The sequence below is a fragment of the Lithobates pipiens genome, unplaced genomic scaffold, assembly GCF_037356315.1.
Source record: "Lithobates pipiens isolate NorthernLeopardFrog02 unplaced genomic scaffold, aLitPip1_a1.2 Scaffold_37, whole genome shotgun sequence".
Lineage (NCBI taxonomy): Eukaryota > Metazoa > Chordata > Amphibia > Anura > Ranidae > Lithobates > Lithobates pipiens.
The window spans coordinates 4,064,929-4,077,901 of record NW_027507825.1 but is presented as its reverse complement, the minus strand read 5'-3'; the positions used below and the strand labels follow the sequence as shown (position 1 = coordinate 4,077,901).

The 12,973-nt window shown below is 52.5% G+C and overlaps 1 protein-coding gene across 1 annotated transcript in view; it reads right to left on the bottom strand.

Moving 5' to 3' along the window:
• Positions 1–7,743, bottom strand: part of PPP4R4 (protein phosphatase 4 regulatory subunit 4) — a 153,394-nt gene extending 145,651 nt beyond the window's left edge. Inside the window, 1 exon segment of the mRNA XM_077466815.1 lies at positions 6,439–7,743. Coding sequence (XP_077322941.1) covers positions 6,439–6,528 — 90 coding nt within the window. The 5' untranslated portion in view covers positions 6,529–7,743.
• Between the last annotated feature and the right edge of the window lie 5,230 nt (positions 7,744–12,973).

The following is a 12,973-nucleotide window of genomic DNA, read 5'->3' as shown; positions in this document are numbered from 1 at the left end:
ATTTTTTTTTTTTAAAGACTTAAAGGAGGGCAGACTACAGCCAGTGGGAATAGAAAATGCCCCAACATTGGTGGAAATAGACAATGCTTCAGTCTTATCATTGGTCTCAGTGGAACAGTACCCCATTATTAATGTCAATGGGAGGAATAGTGCCCCATTATTAGTATCAGTGAGAGGAATAGCTTCCCATTACTGGTGTCAGTGAGAGGATTAGCGTCCCGCCATTGGTGTCAGTGGAAGGAATAGTGCCCCATCATTGGTGTCAGTGGGAGGAATAGTGCCCCATTGTTGCTATCAGTGGGAGGAATAGTGCCCCATTGTTGCTATCAGTGGGAGGAATAGTGCCCCATCATTGACGTCAGTGGGAGGAATAGTGCCCCATCATTTGGTATCAGTGGGATGAATAGTGCCCCATCATTGGTATCAGTGGAAGAATAGTGCCCCATCACTGGTGTCTGTGGGAGGAATAGTGTCCCGTCATTGGTGTTATTGGGAGGAATAGTGCCCCATCATTGGTGTTATAGGGAGGAATAGTGCCCCATCATTTGTGTCTGTGGGAGGAATGGTGCCCCATCATTGGTGTTATAGGGAGGAATAGTGTCCCATCAGTGGTGTCAGTGGAAGGAATAGTGCCCCATCATTGGTGTCAGTGGGAGGAATAGTGCCCCATCATTGGTATCAGTGGGAGGAATAGTGTCCCATCATTGGTATCAGTGGGAGGAATGGTGTCCCATTATTGGTATCAGTGGGAGGAATAGGGTCCCATCATTGGTATCAGTGGGAGAAATAGTGTCCCATCATTGGTATCAGTGGGAGGAATAGTGCCCCATCATTAGTGTCAGTGGAAGGAATAGTGCCCCATCATTGGTATCAGTGGGAGGAATAGTGCCCCATCATTAGTGTCAGTGGAAGGAATAGTGCCCCATCATTGGTATCAGTGGGAGGAATAGTGTCCCATCATTGGTATCAGTGGGAGGAATAGTGCCCCATCATTAGTGTCAGTGGAAGGAATAGTGCCCCATCATTGGTATCAGTGGGAGGAATAGTGCCCCATCATTAGTGTCAGTGGAAGGAATAGTGCCCCATCATTGGTATCAGTGGAAGGAATAGTGCCCCATCATTGGTGTCAGTAGGAGGAATAGTGCCCCATCATTGGTGTCAGTAGGAGGAATAGTGCCCCATCATTGGTGTCAGTAGGAGGAATAGTGCCCCATCATTGGTGTTATTGGGAAGAATAGTGCCCCATCATTGGTGTCAGTGGGAGGAACAGTGTCCCGTCATTGGTGTCAGTGGAAGGAACCGTGTCCCGTCATTGGTATCAGTGGGAGGAATAGTGCCCCATCATTGGTGTCATTGGGAGAAATAGTGCCCCATCATTGGTGTCAGTAGGAGGAATAGTGCCCCATCATTGGTGTCAGTGGGAGGAATAGTGCCCCGTCATTGGTGTCAGTGGGAGGAATAGTGCCCCATCATTGGTATCAGTGGGAGGAATAGTGCCCCATCATTGGTATCAGTGGGAGGAATAGTGCCCCATCATTGGTGTCAGTAGGAGGAATAGTGCCCCATCATTGGTGTCAGTGGGAGGAATATTGCCCCATCATTGGTGTTATTGGGAAGAATAGTGCCCCATCATTGGTGTCAGTGGAAGGAATAGTGCCCCATCGATGGTCTCAGAAGGAACATAGTACCCCATTGTTGGTGCCGGTAAAAAGACTAGTGCCCCATCATTGGTATCATATTTATTTGTATCATTTATCATTTTCCTTCCACTTCCCAATTATGAGCCACTTTATGTTGGTCCATCACATAAAATCCCAATAAAACCCATTTGCCTTTTTGGTTGTAAAATGACAAAATGTGGAACAATTCAAGGGGTATGAATACTTTTTAAAGGCTCTGTAATTTCACTCAAATTTCAGCAAAAAATTCTGACATTTGAGCAAAATTTTACCAATTTGGCAAAATGCCTTGAAGACGATAAAAGGTGAGATTGCGTTTATTTCGGTGGTATTTAGCTTGGCCCCCTGGGAGTCATAGGAGCGGGCCATAACGATTTCATAACGTTTCCTTTATTAACCTTATTATTGTAAATATTTTTTTTACAACAAAACAAACAAAAAAAAAAAAATCAGGAAAAATTTAAAGATATAAAAATCTAAAGCAACAGAACACAAAAACTCCACAATACGCACAAAAAAAGGGACAAAACACACAACCCCTCCCCCCCCCCCATAAAATTAAATAAAGTCAGTTGTCAGTATTTCCAAGGAATTTTTATCTAAGCAACTCAATGAGCAGAACTGAGAGTTTCCACTGCGGCAAAGTCTCAGAATTGGTCATTTCGCAGCAAAATCTATTTTGACAAAAATCACGAACCGGAGAATTACGACCCCACAAAATAAAGAAGAGGACACTTCCCGCCCTGGGGACCAAAGCCATTGTGAAGGTGGCTGTGACACCTGGAGAGCCCCACGTGGCCCCGCGGAGGGCTGGTACTTATTGAGCTGCTTGATCACCTAAACTGCCTGTTAGTTTGGGGTTCCAAAGGACACCCCCTCCCCCCCCCCACTCCACTGCCAATAAGCAATGAGGGGGAGGGGCCGGCTGGGAGAGGTTTCTCACTCCCTTTTTTTGACAGTTGATAACCCAGGGGGTGGGGCGGGGTAATTAGCACCTTAACAGGGTAATATCATCACATGGTTACATAATTGCAGGGTATAGTGCCTGCTCATACAGCAACATAGCGATGTTGTTACATTATATAATAGAATGACGTAGTGATGTCATCATTGGGTCACACACTGTATTGGAATACGATCAAATCCAAAGATCTAATCCGAGATCCACAATGGAAGGGGGGACCACTGTAAACTTTTGGGAACCACAATTTTACTTCTATATATACCCCACTCTAATGGGAGCCCCCCCCCATGCATAACCAGCCCCCACCCCCATTGGAATACCCAGATGGCAGTTAGATGGCAGTTAATGTCGCTGTCCGTGATAGTTGGTGGGCAGGGCAGTATTGGGGTGTGTAATGCTACTGATGGTGTACAGTTGGTTGGAGGGCAAAGTGCAGTTGGGGGTGATGGTGGAGGTGTTGGGGTTGAGATTATATCTCCCCTATAATGACAGAAGGTAAAGTGGTGGGATGGCAGCTGTGGGGTACAGGAGGACAATGATGAGGATGATAACAAAGGGTAGGGTGGTAGGATGCCAAAAGTGAGGTAAAGGGGGATTATGATGGGGTGGGGTACAGGGGGATGATGATGACCGGGTAGGGCTGTAGGATGCCAGGAGTGGGGTACAGGGGGATTATGGTGATGGGGTAGGGCTGTAGGATGCCAGGAGTGGGGTACAGGGGGATTATGATGATGGGGTAGGGTCATAGGATGTCAGAGGTGGGGTACAGGGGGGTGATGGTGATGAAGTAGGGTAGTAGGATGTCAGAAGGAGGGTACCAGGGGATGATGACGGGGTAGGGTCATAGGATGCTAGGAGTGGGGTACAGGGGGATTATGGTGATGGGGTAGGATCATAGGATGTCAGAAGTGGGATACCGGGGATGTTGATGACGGGGTAGGGTCATAGGATGTCAGAGGTGGGGTACAGGGGGATAATGATGACGAGGTAGGGTTATAGGATGTCAGAAGTGGGGTACAAGGGGATGATGATGATGAGGTAGGGTCATAGGATGTCAGAAGTGGGGTACAGGGGGGACAATGATGAGGTAGGGTTATAGGATGTCAGAGATTGGGTACAGGGGGATTGATGATGATGGGGTAGGGTCATAGGATGTCAGAGGTGGGGTACAGAGGGATGATCAGGTAGGGTGGTAGGATGTCAGAAGTGGGATACCGGGGGATGATGATGACGGGGTAGGGTCATAGGATGTCAGAGGTGGGGTACAGAGGGATGATTGGGTAGTGTCATAGGATGTCAGAGGTGGGGTACAGTGGGATGATGGGGTAGGGTCATAGGATGTCAGAGGTGGGGTACAGTGGGATGATGGGGTAGGGTCATAGGATGTCAGAAGTGGGGTACCGGGGGATGATGATGATGGGGTAGGGTCGTGGGATGTCAGAAGTGGGGTACCGGTGGATGATGATGATGGGATAGGGGCATAGGATGTCAGAAGTGGGGTACAGAGGGATGATGGGGTAGGGTCATAGGATGTCAGAGGTGGGGTACAGTGGGATGATGGGGTAGGGTCATAGGATGTCAGAAGTGGGATACCGGGGGATGATGATGATCGGGTAGGGTCGTAGGATGTCAGAGGTGGGGTACAGAGGGATGATGGGGTAGGGTCATAGGATGTCAGAAGTGGGCTACCGGGGGATGACGATGATGGGGTAGGGTCATAGGATGTCAGAAGTGGGGTACCGGGGGATGATGACTGGGTAGGGTGGTAGGATGTCAGAGGTGGGGTACAGAGGGATGATGGAGTAGGGTTGTAGGATGTCAGAAGTGGGGTACAGGGGGATGACGGGGTAGGGTCGTAGGATGTCAGAGGTGGGGTACAGGGGGGGTGATGATGACAGGGGGTAGGGTGGTAGGAAGTCGGCATGGGGTACAGAGGCATAATAATAAGGATGGTGATAATAGTGTGTAGAGTGGTGGGATATCAGCAGTGGGGTGATAAGGATAGGGATGATGGTGATGGATAGGATGTCAGAACTGGGGTACAGGGAGGTGGGGTGGCGGGCTGCCAAGGGCAGGGGGATGATGATGATATTGGGGATGATGAGAACAGGGGATGGAGTGGTAGGAAGCTGGCAGTAGGGTACAAGAAGGGATGATGACAGGGGGTAGGGTGGTAGGATGCCAGTAAAAGGGGTATAGGGAGATAAGGATGATGATAATAGAAGGTAAGGTGGTAGGATGCCAGCATTGGAGTACAGGTGGATGATAATGACAGAGGGTAAGGTGATGGGCTGCCAAGTACAGGGGTAAGATGATGAGAATAGGAATGATGACAAGGGGGGGGGGGGGGGGGTAGGAAGCTGCCAGTGGGGTACCAGGAGGGATGCTGACAGGGGGTAGAGTGGTTGAATGCCAGCAATGGAGCACAGGGGGATGATGGTGATGGTGGGAGTATGGTGGCAGGAAGCTGACAGTGGAGTACAGGGGGGTGATGATAGGGATGATGATGACAGGGGGTAGGGTGGTGGGATGCCAGCATTGGAGCACAGGGGGATGATGATGGGGTATGATGTTACGAGGATGACAGTGGAGTACAGGGGGGTGAGGATAGGGATGATGATGACAGGGTAGGTTGGTAGGATGTCAGCATTGGAGCACAGGGGGATGATGATAACAGAGGGTAAGGTGGTGGGATGGCAGGTACAGGAGGATGATGATGAGGATTATGATGCTGATGACAGAGGGTAGGGTTTATAGAATGCCAGGTACAGGGGATGATGAATAAGATGAGGATGATGATGACAGGGGGGTCAGGTGGTATTATGTCAGTAGTGGGGTACAGAAGGAGGATGAGGATGATGGGGGTCGAGTGGTATGGTGTCAGTTGTGGGGTACAGGAGGAGGATGAGGATGATGGGGGTCGGGTAGTATGGTGTCAGTTGTGGGGTACAGGAGGAGGAGGATGATGATGGGGGTCGAGTGGCATGGTGTCAGTTGTGGGGTACAGAAGGAGGATGAGGATGATGGGGGTCGGGTGGCATGGTGTCAGTTGTGGGGTACAGAAGGAGGATGAGGATGATGGGGGTCGGGTGGTATGGTGTCAGTTGTGGGGTACAGGAGGAGGATGAGGATGATGGGGGTCGGGTGGTATGGTGTCAGTTGTGGGGTACAGGAGGAGGAGGATGAGGATGATGGGGGTCAGGTGGCATGGTGTCAGTTGTGGGGTACAGGAGGAGGAGGATGATGATGGGGGTCGGGTGGCATGGTGTCAGTTGTGGGGTACAGGAGGAGGAGGATGATGATGGGAGTCGGGTGGCATGGTGTCAGTTGTGGGGTACAGGAGGAGGAGGATGATGATGGGAGTCGGGTGGCATGGTGTCAGTTGTGGGGTACAGGAGGAGGAGGAGGATGATGATGGGGGTCGGGTGGTATGGTGTCAGTTGTGGGGTACAGGAGGAGGATGAGGATGATGGGGGTCGGGTGGTATGGTGTCAGTTGTGGGGTACAGGAGGAGGATGAGGATGATGGGGGTCGGGTGGTATGGTGTCAGTTGTGGGGTACAGGAGGAGGAGGAGGATGATGATGAGGATGGGGGGTCGGGTGGTATGATGTCAGTAGTGGGGTACAGGAGGAGGATGAGGATGATGAGGATGAGGATCATGGCGGGTCAGGTGGCCTCATCCGCCGGTGGAATGGTATGGATGGGGGTGTGACGTCAGGGCGGTGGTTTCGGGGCTCCAATGGTCAGGGTGTGACGTCAGGGGGAGCTGTCAGTGTCATGACGTCATTTGGTACCTTGAGGCTCCGGCGGACCGGCCTCTCGATGATCGCCAGCTCATGGAGGTCCTCGATGTAGCCGAACAGACCGGCCTGACTGAAGTCCATCCTGGAGAGGAGATCAGGGAGCCGCAGCGGGCATCATCCGGGCTCTTCACATGGCAGGAGATCCGAGGAGCGGGGGAGGGGGGAGGAGCCGGGGGAGGGGAGGACTACACTCAGCACAGGGACTGGGGGGACTGGGAATACTGGGCAGAGGGACTGGGAGCACTGGAGTCAGGGACTGGGGAGACTGGACATTGGGATTGGTGATACCGGGGCCGGGACTGGTATTACTGGTGCCAAGAACTGGTATTACTGGTTTGGGGACTGATTACTAGGCACAGGGACTGGTAATACTGCACCCAAGTAGTGGGGCACAGGGACTGGTACAATGAATGGTAAAGGACACAGGGACTGGTACTAAGGGGCACAAAAAATCATTTAAAATGGCGAGCAGAGGCTGGTTCAGAGCACAGTGACTGGTATTTATAGGGCACAGCCTGCTAGTACTGGGGTATGGGAACTACACCTGAGAAGGGCACAGGGACTGGAGTTAATGGACCACAAGGACTGGGGATAAGAGGGGAAAGAGAATTAGAACCACTAAAAAGAAGAGGTTTACAGAACAAGTTTTGGGTGTTGGCACAGGGACTGGCACAGAGGAGGGCACAGAGACTGGCACAGGGACTGTCACAGAGGAAGGCACAGGGACTGGCACAGAGGAAGGCACAGAGACTGGCACAGAGGAAGGCACAGGGACTGGCACAGAGGAGGGCACAGAGACTGGCACAGGGACTGTCACAGAGGAAGGCACAGAGACTGGCACAGAGGAAGGCACAGGGTCTGGCTCAGAGACTGACTCAGAGGAGGGCAGGGGCTGGCACACAGGAAGGCACAGAGACTGGTATATAGGGGGCAGAATTATTATAGAGAGCCCAGACACTAATGACTGGCACAGGAGGAGGAGGAGGAGGAGGGCACATAGGAGGTTATTGGGGGGGATACAGATGAGAAGTATTAGGGGGTCCCGGTGTGGCACTGAGGGGGTGACAAGGGGAAGATGTTGGGGTGTAATTGTCCCTAACAGGAGAAGGGGGAGGGGCACAGGGGACACCCTAATCCTGGCTCAGAGAAGGGGGGGTGTCCGGTGATCGGAGGGGGTGCGGTGCAGGTGCCCGTTCGGTGTGTCGGTAGATCGCTCGGTCGGAGATCTCGGTGTGTTGCGGCTCTCCGGAGATCTTCCAGGTGTCCGGTAGGAGGAGGGGGCGGGGCCCGCGGCTCTTCGTCTCCATGGGAACGCATCGCTACCACGCAGAGCAAACCTCTCTGTGACGTCACCGCTGTCTGCCTCGTGCCCGGAACTCCCATCCCCCCCATCCCTGTACTCCCATCATCTCCCTTTCTGTACTCCCATCATCCTCATCCCCTGTACTCCCATCATCCTCATCCCCTGTACTCCCATCACCCCCTTTCTGTACTCCCATCACCCCCCTTTCCGTACTCCAATCATCCCCATCCCCTGTACTCCCATCACCCCCCTTTCCGTACTCCCATCATCCTCATCCCCTGTACTCCCATCACCCCCCTTTCCGTACTCCCATCATCCTCATCCCCTGTACTCCCATCACCCCCCTTTCTGTACTCCCATCATCCCCATCCCCTGTACTCCCATCATCCCCCTTTCTGTACTCCCATCATCCCCATCCCCTGTACTCCCATCACCCCTTCTGTACAAAAAATCCCCCCCCATCCCTTGTACTCCCATCATCCCGATCCCCGTACTCCCATCACCCCCCTTCCTGTATTCCCATAATCCCCATCCTCTGTATTTCCATCACCCAATCCCCTGTATTCCCATTATCCCCATCACCTGTACTCCCATCACCCCCTTTCCATACTCCCATCATCCTCATCCCCTGTACTCCCATCATCCCCATCCCCTGTACTCCCATCATCCACATCCCCTATACTCCCATCACCCCCTTTCTGTATTCCCATCACCCCCCTTTCCCTACTCCCATCATCCTCATCCCCTGTACTCCCATCATCCCCCTTTCTGTACTCCCATCATCCCCATCCCCTGTACTCCCATCACCCCCCTTTCTGTACTCCCATCATCCCCATCCCCTGTACTCCCATCAACCCCCTTTCTGTACTCCCATAATCCCCATCCCCTGTACTGCCATTATCCCCATCCCCTGTACTCCCATCGCCCCCTTTCTGTATTCCCATCATCCCCCTTTCTGTACTCCCATCATCCCCATCCCCTGTACTCCCATCACCCCCCTTTCTGTACTCCCATCCCTTGTACTCCCATCATCCCCATCCCCTGTACTCCCATCACCCCCTTTCTGTACTCCCATCACCCCTTTCTGTACTCCCATCATCCCCATCCCCTGTTCTCCCATCATCCCCATCCCCGTACTCCCATCACCCCCCTTCCTGTACGCCCATCATCCCCATCCCCTGTACTCCCATAATCCCCAACCCCTGTACTCCGATCATCCCCATCTCCTGTATTCCCATCATCCCCATCCTCTGTATTTCCATCACCCAATCCCCTGTATTCCCATTATCCCCATCACCTGTACTCCCATTATCCCCATCCCCTGTATTCCCATAATCCCCATCCCCTGTACTCCTATACAGCCCAATCATCCTAATCCTCTGTATTCCTGTACCATCCATTCACTGCCCTCTGATTGGTTTTCCTTGTCTATATTGGGTTGGGTGGAGTGGTGAAGTGTTAGCTCCTTGGTCAGGTTGTGTTGTTCTCGGTGTCCCCAAGAGGGAGATTATCCTCATCTGCTCTACTTCTCCTGGTGACTGAAAAGAATGGGAATCCAAAATCTAGAGCTGTGACCAAGGCAGAGGAGGAGGACAAATCTTCCAACGGGGACACCTATTTGGGTGACAACTAAGAGGAGACTTCCCAGAAAATATTCCTCCTGTTTCCTGTTGTGTCTCTGGGACAGGAAGTCAGGTGAAATCCCATTAAAAGGACTCAGGAAGCAAGGAATGAATGGAGGGGTGTAACCCTTTCCCTGCACTAAAACATGAGCTTCAGCTATACATAGGGGATCCGAAGCCAAAACCTCCACCAATCATTACACTGGCTGAGCAGAGGCTCCTCCTACACGCCATACCACCGTAAATCCAATAAAGAAAAAGCCAGCGGGAATCAATATTCGCTATTCCTGCTATTCTCCTCCTGGCCAATCAGGAAGCGGGTCTTAAGACCCGATTGGCTGAGAGGAGAAGTGATCATATTGGCCGGGAGCAGGGGGAAGGCGCAGAGGAGGAGACACGAGGGTGAAGCTGCCTGTGGCCTGGATGGGGTAAGTTCGGGGCTGATGGGGGTGAGCAATGGAGGGGTTTGTTCACTGATCGACCGAGCGACGAGGGGAGTGGAGGGTTTGACCATCTGATCGATCGAGCGACTGGGGGGGGGGTCAGGGGTGGTGTATTTGTCACTCACCCCCCCCCCCCCTAAAAAAAACAATTGCTCTTCAGAGGGCACCGCACAAGTCCTTACAGTGGTAGATTACAACTTGTTCTTTTGCAGTGCTGCAATCCTGACTGCAGGGCTGGGCGCAAAACTGGAGATTAGGAATGATCGGCCAAATTTGGCAGCAAACAGAACATGAGAGCTGGAGCTGCACGCTCTGATCTCCCTGCGTCCCTCGCCTCCTGATCAGCTCAGAGGAAGGAGAAGGGTGATAAATCTGTGCAGTCTCTGCTCGTGTTATGTAATCGCTGCACGAGCAGAGAGAGGGAAATTAGCTGTCTGCTGTATGACAGGATCACACCTAGCAGGAATCTTTGGCAGTTTTCTATATGGGAAATTGCCTCCGCTAATCAGGAGCTGACCTCCTCTAATCAGGCCCTGACCTCCGCTAATCAGGAGCTGACCTCCGCTAATCAGGAGCTGACCTCCGCTAATCAGGAGCTGACCTCCGCTAATCAGGAGCTGACCTCCGCTAATCAGGAACAGACCTCTGCTAATCAGGAACAGACCTCCTCTAATCAGGCCCTGACCTCCACTAATCAGGAACAGACCTCCACTAATCGGGAACAGACCTCTGCTAATCAGGAGCTGACCTCCGCTAATCGGGAGCTGACCTCCACTAATCAGGAGCAGCCCTCCGCTAATCAGGAGCTGACCTCCGCTAATCAGGAGCTGACCTCCGCTATTTAGTAGCAGACCTCCACTAATCAGGAGCAGACCTCTGCTAATCAGGAGCTGACCTCCACTAATCAGGAGCTGACCTCCACTAATCAGAAGCAGACCTCCGCTAATCAGGAGCTGACCTCCGTTAATCAGGAGCTGACCTCCGCTAATCAGGAACAGACCTCCGCTAATCAGGAGCTGACCTCCTCTAATCAGGCCCTGACCTCCACTAATCAGGAACAGACCTCCGCTAATCGGGAACAGACCTCCGCTAATCGGGAACAGACCTCCGCTAATCAGGAGCAGCCCTCCGCTAATCAGGAGCTGACCTCCGCTAATCTGGAGCTGACCTCCTCTAATCAGGAGCAGACCTCCGCTAATCAGAAGCAGACCTCCGCTGATCAGGAGACAACCTCTGTGAATCAGGAGCTGACCTCCGCTAATCAGGAGCAGACCTCCTCTAATTAGGAGCTGACCTCCACTAATCAGGAGCAGACCTCCTCTAATCAGGAGCTGACCTCCGCTAATCAGACCTCCACTATTTAGGAGCAGGCCTCCGCTAATCAGGAGCTGACCTCCACTATTTAGGAGCAGACCTCCGCTAATCAGGAGCTGACCTCAACTATTTAGGAGCAGACCTCCGCTAATCAAGAGCTGACCTCCACTATTTAGGAGCAGACCTCAGCTAATCAGGAGCTGACCTCCACTATTTAGGAGCAGACCTCAGCTAATCAGGAGCTGACCTCCACTATTTAGGAGCAGACCTCCGCTAATCAAGAGCTGACCTCCACTATTTAGGAGCAGACCTCCGCTAATCAGGAGCTGACCTCCTCTAATCAGGAGCAGACCTCCGCTAATCAGGAGACGACCTCTGCGAATCAGGAGCTGACCTCTGTGAATCAGGAGCTGACCTCTGTGAATCAGGAGCTGACCTCCGCTAATCAGGAGCTGACCTCCTCTAATTAGGAGCTGACCTCCTCTAATTAGGAGCTGACCTCCACTAATCAGGAGCAGCCCTCCGCTAATCAGGAGCTGACCTCCGCTAATCAGGAGCTGACCTCCGCTATTTAGTAGCAGACCTCCACTAATCAGGAGCAGACCTCTGCTAATCAGGAGCTGACCTCCACTAATCAGAAGCAGACCTCCGCTAATCAGGAGCTGACCTCCGTTAATCAGGAGCTGACCTCCGTTAATCAGGAGCTGACCTCCGCTAATCAGGAGCTGACCTCCGCTAATCAGGAACAGACCTCCGCTAATTAGGAGCTGACCTCCTCTAATCAGGCCCTGACCTCCACTAATCAGGAACAGACCTCCGCTAATCGGGAACAGACCTCCGCTAATCGGGAACAGACCTCTGCTAATCAGGAGCTGACCTCCGCTAATCAGGAGCAGCCCTCCGCTAATCAGGAGCAGCCCTCCGCTAATCAGGAGCTGACCTCCGCTAATCAGGAGCTGACCTCCGCTAATCAGGAGCTGACCTCCGCTAATCAGGAGCTGACCTCCGCTAATCAGGAGCTGACCTCTGCTAATCAGGAGCTGACCTCTGCTAATCAGGAGCTGACCTCCACTATTTAGGAGCAGACCTCTGCTAATCAGGAGCAGACCTCTGCTAATCAGGAGCTGACCTCCACTATTTAGGAGCAGACCTCCGCTAATCAGAAGCTGACCTCCTCTAATCAGGAGCAGACCTCCGCTAATCAGAAGCAGACCTCCGCTGATCAGGAGACAACCTCTGTGAATCAGGAGCTGACCTCCGCTAATCAGGAGCAGACCTCCTCTAATTAGGAGCTGACCTCCACTAATCAGGAGCAGACCTCCTCTAATCAGGAGCTGACCTCCGCTAATCAGGAGCTGACCTCCTCTAATTAGGAGCTGACCTCCTCTAATTAGGAGCTGACCTCCACTAATCAGGAGCAGCCCTCCGCTAATCAGGAGCTGACCTCCGCTAATCAGGAGCTGACCTCCGCTATTTAGTAGCAGACCTCCACTAATCAGGAGCAGACCTCCACTAATCAGGAGCAGACCTCTGCTAATCAGGAGCTGACCTCCACTAATCAGAAGCAGACCTCCGCTAATCAGGAGCTGACCTCCGTTAATCAGGAGCTGACCTCCGTTAATCAGGAGCTGACCTCCGCTAATCAGGAGCTGACCTCCGCTAATCAGGAACAGACCTCCGCTAATTAGGAGCTGACCTCCTCTAATCAGGCCCTGACCTCCACTAATCAGGAACAGACCTCCGCTAATCGGGAACAGACCTCCGCTAATCGGGAACAGACCTCTGCTAATCAGGAGCTGACCTCCGCTAATCAGGAGCAGCCCTCCGCTAATCAGGAGCAGCCC